The sequence below is a fragment of the Lipotes vexillifer genome, unplaced genomic scaffold (genome assembly GCF_000442215.2).
Source record: "Lipotes vexillifer unplaced genomic scaffold, Lipotes_vexillifer_v1.1 scaffold717, whole genome shotgun sequence".
Lineage (NCBI taxonomy): Eukaryota > Metazoa > Chordata > Mammalia > Artiodactyla > Lipotidae > Lipotes > Lipotes vexillifer.
The window spans coordinates 2,815,792-2,824,508 of NW_006798707.1; the positions used below are offsets into that span (position 1 = coordinate 2,815,792).

Below are 8,717 nucleotides of genomic sequence, written 5' to 3' on the forward strand. Positions count from 1 at the left end.
TCCGGAGCCTGTGCTCCGCAACAGGAGAGGCCACAACAGTGAGAGGCCCGCGTACTGCAAAAAAAAAAAAAAAAAAAAAAAAAAGAGGGGCAGGGCAGGGTTCCAACCTAGCTGTGTCAACCTCAAAGCAGAGTTCCAGGTGTCCCGAGGTGGGCGTTCAGGGGCAGGCTGGGGCAGGTCTGTGGGGTGGGAGGGCTGCCTACACCCGGGGCCCCTCTTCAGAGAGTATTTCAGTGGGGCACATATTTTGGGTTCAATCACTAGGTGTGGTAACTCGGCCGTTTTGCCTTCCTCTCTCTCTCTCCTCGCCTGGACATGGCACTATTGTTCCCACCAAACACATCTGCGCAGATGCGCTCTCTGACTTAATGGAACCCACATCCCAGGATTGGGAGACGACCCCCTCCCCAGTCCCCCTGCTCTGATCTCTCCTCCCTACTCAGATGCTGGCCCTCCTGCCGAGGGCTATTCATGGGAGGACCAGACTCTGCCCAGCTCCCTTGGGAGCAAGGTGGACCTGGAGTGGGGCACTGGCTCCCTGCGGGCTGTGCAAGGCACAGGGCGGTTGGGACTTTGTCTTTGGGGCCGACATTCTTTCCTGGGAGAGTCCATGTTTGTTTCCTTTCCACCTGAAACCTGAGTCCCTTCTGTCACCTTTCTTCATTCCTGTGGTGTTGGTCACCATGGAACCTCTTTAGCCGTTGCTTTAGTGGAAGGAGTAGACAACGGTCAGTTACCTTGGGCCACCCCCTGCCTGAGTGAGGACACCGAGGCCGAGGGTGGAGGAGCCAGCCATCTTGGGCAATCCAGAACTTCGGGGGTGAGGACGGAACCCTGGTCCCCAGAACCCCCTGGCTGTTAGCACTTTAGGTCAGAGGCTGGCTTTTCCAACAGGGGACATACTCCTTGGTGCCCAGGACAGTGCCAGGTCAAATGGGGGTTCAGTGAATCGTGCCTCAGGGGTCAGCACTAAGTACTGTCCATGCCAAACTCGAAAGCTTTGTCCACATTTGGAATGGAATTTCTGATCCTGGTTTTTATAGTTTGGACATAGATCTTTAAGTTCCCACCAGGTCCTGGGGAGGTGGCACCCACTGCTCTCACATGAGACATGCTTGTCCGTCCACAGCTGTGGGCACCTCCCCGTGGGCAGGCACTGAGGAGGCCCTGCATGTAGACCCTGCGGGCCCGAGGGCTCAAAGGTGTGGATGCAAGCGGTGGGCAGGCCTAAAAGGGGCTCTGCCGACAGGGTTGCCTGGGCAAGCTATGGAGTGGACCCACGTTTCCCTTCTGTACTGCTGGTGTCCCTCAGGGAACGGGGGAACCTGGGCCGTCTTCGTCCGCCAGGGAGTTTGTGGCGAGTCGGGTGGAGGGCCGGCTCGCTCAGAAGGTGCCGCTGGACCTCACGTATCTGTGCTCTAAGGCAGCTCCAGATCTTCTCTTTAGCCTTCTAGACGTGATGCTCTGGTGGGCAGATTGAGTAGCAATATCCACTGTGGCAGCCTAAGGTCAGAAACAGGGCTGGTCTCTTAATATAAAGGGAATCTGAACTATAGCCCAGTGGTTCTCAATCCTGGTTGAACATCAGAGTCACTCAGAATTTAAGAAAAACACAAAACAAAAAACCCCAAACAGATCCCTGTGGCTGCTCCCTAGAAAACTCTACCTGGGGCCTGGGGTGAGGCCTTGGAATCTGTCATTTTAATCAGTTCCAGGAGACTCTGATCTGCGGCTGAGGTTGAGAACAAGGGCTGTAGCTAAATATCGCTTTTCCACGTGGAATTCGCACAGAAAGTCTGCGCTCTGGTTAGGAATGGGTAACAGGTGTCTGTGTGGCCTGCAACCCTCACTGCCCCCAAAGCCTGGACTCCAGCTCGTTTGCTTTAATTCAGCCGTGGAAGGTCTGTCCCCCCAGGAATGTTCCTTCTGGGCTTTGCCCAAAGCAGCCACCTTGCCAGTGTCTTGAGTCTCTCACTCAGTGGGGCGAGGAGTGGGGTGTTGGGAGCCGTGGAGCAGAATCTCCCTCCACGTTGCTCGGGAGAAGTGCCGTGTCCCTCAGCTATTCCTGGCAGCTTGTCACTACCATGTGGCCAAAGCCCTATCCCAGCTGTCAGCAGACAGGGGGTTGCCTTCTCCCCTGATCGTGAGGAAAATTCTCCTCAGACAGAGAACCCAAGTGGCTTGAGGCTGTAATCAGCGAGACCAGGCAAAAGCTGGGCTGGGGCCATGCTGGCTGGGACCGGCTGGAGCCACTGTTTGACCAGGAGGGTTGCTAGGAGCCGCTCGGCCTTCTGGGGCCTGGGTGGGGACGTGGCGGGCTGGCTTCCAGACGGAAGGCAGGATTTCTCAGTCCCTGGGTTGGGATTTGTTGCTCAGCAAAAGGAAGCTGGCATTGCATCCTGCCCTGTCCCCAGATGATATCTCGAGGGACCTACTCTCGAGTAGAAATTGGGAGATTTGGGAGATGTGGCCTTTGCCCTTGATTTTATCACTGATCAGCTCTGGCCGTTCACCTCCCTGCCTGTCAGGGTGAAAATGGGTCACTATTATCTCAGCAGAGAATTTAGAAAATTGTGTGAAGTCACAGCGTCTGCGGGGAGGCCCTTATCACATGGAAAAAGAATGAACTCAGGTCAAGGGCGGGAGCAGATGACTGACCCCAGAGGGTTAAGGGAGGCTGGGAAGAGGCTTGGCGTGCTCAAGCGATCAGTACAGGACAGTGAAATGGCTGAGAGGGTCTGAGGTTGGCTTGGTCAGCAAAGTGAGAACAAGGGCCAGGACCTTGGTACAGATGGAGACTGGCGCGCCTGAGAGAAAACTGGAGAGCTGGCCTCAGGGGAGGCCCTACCGCGTACCTGCGTGATAAGAGGGGTCACAAAGCTTGACACTCAGCGTGAGCTTCCAGGGCAGCTGGCAGAGTGATGAGGAAAGTAGCAACTGATGGGGAAACAAAGTGTTAGACTCCCCCTTGATAAACTCCACCTTCCCCAAGACCCCGAGCTGTCCATGAGCAAAGGCGGGTTCTTGGGTTTCACGGACACTCTTCACAATGAACTCGGCCTACAGTCATGCAGCCCGGGGACTTGGAAATTTTGAAGCATCCAAGAGAGTCCAAATGTTAAAAAAGAAGCGTCCTTTGGTTTAGTGGCAGATTTCTTCACTATAAGAATGCTTTAACTCCTGGTGGGCTTCCCTCGAAGTGGTATAAAAAGTGTTTGTGATTTGTACTGACTTCTTTCTGCCTCTCCCCATCATAGGTCCCTGGATGTTACAGGTTGGGGCCCTCTGGATGCTTGAGGATCGTACTCACGGCCCAGAAAGTAGCTGCTCCCTGCAGACCACCTCCCAGGTGCCTTCTCCACCCAGGGCACGAGCACCCGTGACGCTTTCCCCCCAGGTAAGGGGCACCTAGGGAAGTCATGAGGGGGTGGGGATCTTCCTCGGGTACTCCCAGGGGCTCCGCCTGGGGGATGTAGCTGGGCTGCCGGGCTTTTCCATCCGGGCCAGGCTGTCTGTGGGCCCTCCCTGCTCAGCCGTCCGTCAGGGGGCTCCCTGGCCTGGCTCTGGCCTCCTTAGCCTGAGCTTTGCCTCCACTCTCGAGCTGGTGGGCTGGCCGAGGGGCTGAGCATAGTCTTCTGTGGTGGGAAGGTGGAGATGGGCAGAGGATAGAGGAGTGGGGCCTCCAGGAGCACTGGCTGGCCCCGTTTCCTCAGCTGACAGGGCAGGAGAGTGGGGACAGTGTGGCCAGCTCTGTGGCGGGAGACTGGGTCCCAGGCCTGGCGCTGCCACTGGGAGCCAGCTGTGTGGGCCTCAGTCTCCTCTGCAGAGTGAGGGGATCAGAGGTCCTGCCCTGGAGAGAATGGGTGCTTGTGAGGTAGAGGGCCAATTCTCCCTGGAGGGCTTGGAGCAGGGACCTGGCGACCTCTTGGGAGGAGTGTGGAGAATCGGGAATGCCTGAGCAGTTCAGGAAACAGGCCGCGGTGCTCAGGGCAGAGCACCTGGGGAGCCCCTGAAGGATGCTGTGAAGGTGTAATGGGGGGAGGGGTTTGGAGCCAAGCTGGGGGGAGAAGTCAGGCCGAGAGGGCGGGGAAGAGTGGGCTCTGGTGGCGATCATGGTGCCCTGGCTGGCTGGAGTTGGGATGGCAAGCCCCCACGTGAGGGCCAGGCTCTGCTTTGGGGGACGGGCTGCAGAGACCCCGGGGCAGTCTGTCATCAGTCCTGGCCTCAGTGGACTCTAAGATGCCGCTCTCCCTGTGCTTCTGTCCCCTGGCAAGGTTCTGGCTCCGGTGGCCCTGTACTGTGGGAGCATCCCTTGGACCAGTGCTGGGCCCCGTACACTCCCGGGGGAAAGCAGTGACTCCAGCCCAAAGACTTTTGGAAAAGGTGAGACTGGGGGACTGGGCCTAGTGACTTGGTCACATCAAATGGCCTTCGAGTGCCCAGGGCAGCCTCTCTGGGGCCTTCGGGCAGAGATGGGGGATTCCACCTGACAGCTGCCCAGTCAGGGCCAGTGACCATGGAGCAGAGCTTGGGCCTCGTCCTGGAGGGAGGAGATGGGTGTGTTTAGATGCCCGGCTGTGTCCTCAAGTTACCGGCAGGTATTGTTTTTACTTTGGTCCCTACTGAAAATGCCCTTTGGTTTTAGGTGCCTCAGGGGATGGAGTTGTACGGAGGGGACCTGCAGGAACAGGGAAGTGGGGCTCTTCTAGGAACCCCGGGAAGGCAGGGCTGTGGTCCCTGGCTTCAGGACCTGGGCTCCTCTAGCACTGCAGCTCTGGTCTCTGCTTCCCTCAGCCTCCCGCCAGCCAGTGCTGAGCGTCCTGCTAGAGAAGCCGTCGCAGCTCTTGAGTGGACGTGGGGACCCTGGCAGCCTCAAGCTGGATGCTTCCCTGAAGGGCTGGCAGGCCAGGAATGGCCATCCCAGGAAGCTCGGGGCCCTGTCACTGGGCCTCCAGCCCCTGGTGCCACTTCCTTCGCTGGAGTCGGAGGCCAACTGGGTGGCCCGGGACACCACTCAGATTAAGGACAAGCTCAAGACAAGGAGACTCTTGGAGGGCTTGGCAGCATCTCCCCGAGGTGAGCCCTGGGCCTGTCCACCTGCCACCTGGGCTGTGAGGACCAGCAGGTGTCCAGCTGGCAGCTGGGCTAGCCAGGGGGCACCCGCCAAGCACCCTCTCTCTACACCCTCCACCTCCTCCCTGGAACGCCGTCTCCCACCCGGGCCTCTGCAGTAGATCCCAACCTGCCTCCCCATTCTCACCCTCGCCGCAGAGGAATTCTAGTCTTCGAGTCTTCTTCGCCGCAGAGGAATTCTTTTTGAACACAAATCTGACCATATTCTTCCCGCTCCCACCGGCTATGCTTAACGCCACCCAGTGGTTTTCAGAGGGACGCAAGGACTAGAACCTGCTGTCCTCACTCCTCATTCAGTACTGATTTTGTTTCCCTTTCTACCCAACCTGCCTCTGAATTTTAAATAGGTAACTTTGATTGACACTTTCTACCAAATTTTACAGGAGTGGGAAAGGACACTCAGCAGAGTCTAGTGGTGCGGGTAGAGCTGGGGGCGGATCTGCGCCCTCATCTCTCCGTCTCAGCTGCCCCAGGACATAAAGCCCTGTTGCCAGCATCTGAATTAACCCCATTCCCCGCACCCCTGGGACTAACCTACTCCCCGTCCCCACCCCATACAGCCTCTCTGGATCCTGGGGGAGCCCCCAAAGGAGTTCCCCTGAGGACCGCCATCCCCTGGGCTGCCTCTCAGAGGCTGCTGAGGGTGCCCAGGCCGGTGCCTCCCATCCAGAGCATCCCCACAACGCTGGAGGCCAGCGGAACCAAGGACAAAGGCCTGGACCCACCCAGGAGCCATCAGGGACCCCAGGAACTGAAAGCCGGTGCCCAGGAGTTAAGGCGGTTGGTGTCTTGCTTCCTTGCCCTTCTGTTTTTCTTTCTATCCTTTACCAACCCCTGTTCCCAAGCCCTGAGCTTCTCTGGAGGTGTCTTCTCTGGCTTGGGAGTTGCGCGAGAGGTACCGAGCCCAGTCCTCCTGAGCAGAGGCTGTGTGACCACCTGTCTTACACTTGGTGGTTCCCAAGCCATCTCTGATCTAAATGTTCCAGAATTCCTCATGCTTCTGGTCCTCCCCATTTTTGGTAAGGGACTGGGGCAGAGGGGAAAGAATGCTGGGCTGGGACTCTGGGGGTTTGGGTTCTGGTTTTCACTCTGCCCCTCACTGGTTGTGTGACCTTGGGCAAGTCACTCCCCTCTCTGAGCCCCAGTTTGCACTAAAAAGAGGGAATTGGACCAGATGTTTTTGAGGATCCCTTTCGGCCCTGACGTTCTAGGATTTTCTGAAATGAGAACAGAAAAACAAATAATAATAATAACAAAAGGGGTTGGAATAAGAATGAGGGGATTCCCTTCTTGCCTAAAATGGTAAGGAAACAATGAATCTGGGGGTCCCAGTGTTGTGTGGCTGGAAAGAGAAACAGAGGATACTTGCCAGCACTTCTGCCCAGGTGGCTGCTGATAGAAGGGACCGCTCTGTGTGAGGTGCCTGAGAGGTGAGCATCCAAAGTGGAATGTTTCATGGACCAGACCCCTCCTCCACCTCCGCTCCCAGGCGCAGGCCTCCCAGCAGTACCTGCACTGCAGTGACGAGAAGATGCACAAGTCCCTGGCGGGCATTGTGATCCCGCCCATCCCAAAGGACAGGGTGCCCGCCGGGACCTCCTCCTGCACGCCCGGCTCCCTTCCCAGCCTCTTGCCTCCAGGCCAGGACAACCTCACGGGCCTGAGGCCTGCCACCACAGGGTAAGCAGCGCTAAGTCAAAAGTACCTTGCAGTCCTCTCTCCCCTACCCCCCAAGATCCACTTGGGCTCCCTATGGCTAAACCTCCATGCCAGGGCAGAACTCTAGGGGCTGGGCGTGTGAGGGGCAAGGTCCTCCACTGTGAGCCTCAGACCTGGGGTGGTCACAGCTCTGACCCTTGACTCCAGCAGGAGGGATGTATGGGCTTAATTAACAATGTCTCGGCCTCTGTTTTCTACCAGTGTCCTGATGTGTGTGGTTGCCGCAGTGATGAATAAAATACAAATTATTTTAAAGCTCTATTGAATTAATGGTAGCTCTTTGTGACGACGTATTGATATTTTCTTAATTAACGGACACTAAAAAAACAAGTATTATCGTGTCTGTGTATATGGGGGGGAGTCCACAAAACTTTTGGACTTAAAAAGGGGTCTTCATACCCCCCAGAAGGCTGGGAATCAGCGGGCAGAGGATCTCTGTGTTGTAATGAATCTGGACTTACGGCTTGTACGTGCGACAGAGGGTGCTGTCCACATGGCCAAAGACATACCTGTCGTCAGGCCAGACTGCTGGAGTGACTGTGTATGTATGTGAGAGAGAGAGAGAGAGAGAGAGAGAGAGAGAGAGGGCGAGAGCGTGCGCTTTATTTGGGGTTGGCTGTACCTATTTCTCTCAAGCTCCTTCTCTCCCTCTGTCTCCCACGCTGTCTTCCCTTCTGACTGGAGGCGTGTCTACATCTTTCCCACCCGTGGTGCAGTGTGGGAACCCACTGTGGACCTGCTCCTGGGTTTGAGTTCTCTGCCTGATTTCTCAGTTGACCTCCCTCCTCCCCGTCGGCACTGCCTCCTCCTTTCCTGCTCAGACACCCTCCTCTACCTCCCCTCTGAGAGTTCTTGGTGGCTCTCATGACTCTCTGGCCCCAGATAAGTGACCCTCCCATCCCATCCCACTGCTCTTGACTGTTTTGCACCATCTGAGCTGTGGATGCCCTTGGACTCTTCTACCTCACCTTCCTGACTTTAAACCTGCTTCTCAACCTTCCAGGCAGCCTCCTGTGCACCTTCTTTCATCATTCCTTGAATTTGTTCCAGAGCCCTTTGCCCCCCACCTCCTTGTTCTCCCCTTGATCTTATCTGTGCAGTGGCTTCCAAGATCATGGGGGATGGGTGACTTCCGTGTCCCCTGCTCTCACCCTGAGGTCTCCCCAGAGTCAGGCTCTGTGCTTCCATCCTTCTGTTGAGCACCCTCAGGGTCCTTATGGCTGATGCAGATCCAGCATCAGAGGCAGGGAGGGAGGATGTGCCACCGTCACGGCATCACGGACAGAGCACCTCACGTTTCCCCAAGCTGCCTCCCTCCTACAACCTCCCGATTTCCACCAAGGTGCAGGTGTTCCCTTTGATCTTCCAATTTCAGCATCATCTTTGATTGCCTCCTGTTCCCAGCAGATTGCCACATCCCATTAGGTCTTTCTTGAACAGTAAGAGAAGATACAAAAGCTACCACCCCCGTCTTGCCCCTGCCTTTCCTCTCAGTTTGCATTTACTGGCTCCCTTTTGATCTCCCCCCATAGCTCTTACCCGGTCTCCTTGCAGCCTTGGGCTCTCCATCCTAATCTCGTGTTCTCATCCACGCCCTGAATACACCTCTTCCATGCATCTCACCTTTATGGACTTCCTGGTGCCAGCAGCTTAAAGGTGAGTCTCTCTGGCCAGACATTCAGCGTGTCCCAGGCCACCACTCCACACTTCCTCCTGTGCTGCTCTACCGGCTCCGACCCACCCTTCCCAGTGCCTGTGCTGAGCCCTGGAGGGCACCTCTCTGCAGCTCCAACATGAGCCTTTTCCCCTTGGCCCGCTGATCAGTTCCTACGTTTTTCAAGCCCCAGCTCCACATCTGCCCCCGC

At 56.6% G+C, this 8,717-nt stretch overlaps 1 protein-coding gene across 1 annotated transcript in view; it reads left to right on the forward strand.

The window, feature by feature from the left end:
* The window catches only part of TOGARAM2 (TOG array regulator of axonemal microtubules 2), a 59,572-nt gene that overhangs the window by 14,763 nt on the left and 36,092 nt on the right, over positions 1 to 8,717 (forward strand). Inside the window, 9 exon segments of the mRNA XM_007470894.1 lie at positions 444 to 554; positions 1,130 to 1,202; positions 1,348 to 1,467; positions 3,367 to 3,397; positions 3,714 to 3,827; positions 4,275 to 4,383; positions 4,795 to 5,076; positions 5,694 to 5,917; positions 6,623 to 6,813. Coding sequence (XP_007470956.1) covers positions 444 to 554; positions 1,130 to 1,202; positions 1,348 to 1,467; positions 3,367 to 3,397; positions 3,714 to 3,827; positions 4,275 to 4,383; positions 4,795 to 5,076; positions 5,694 to 5,917; positions 6,623 to 6,813 — 1,255 coding nt within the window.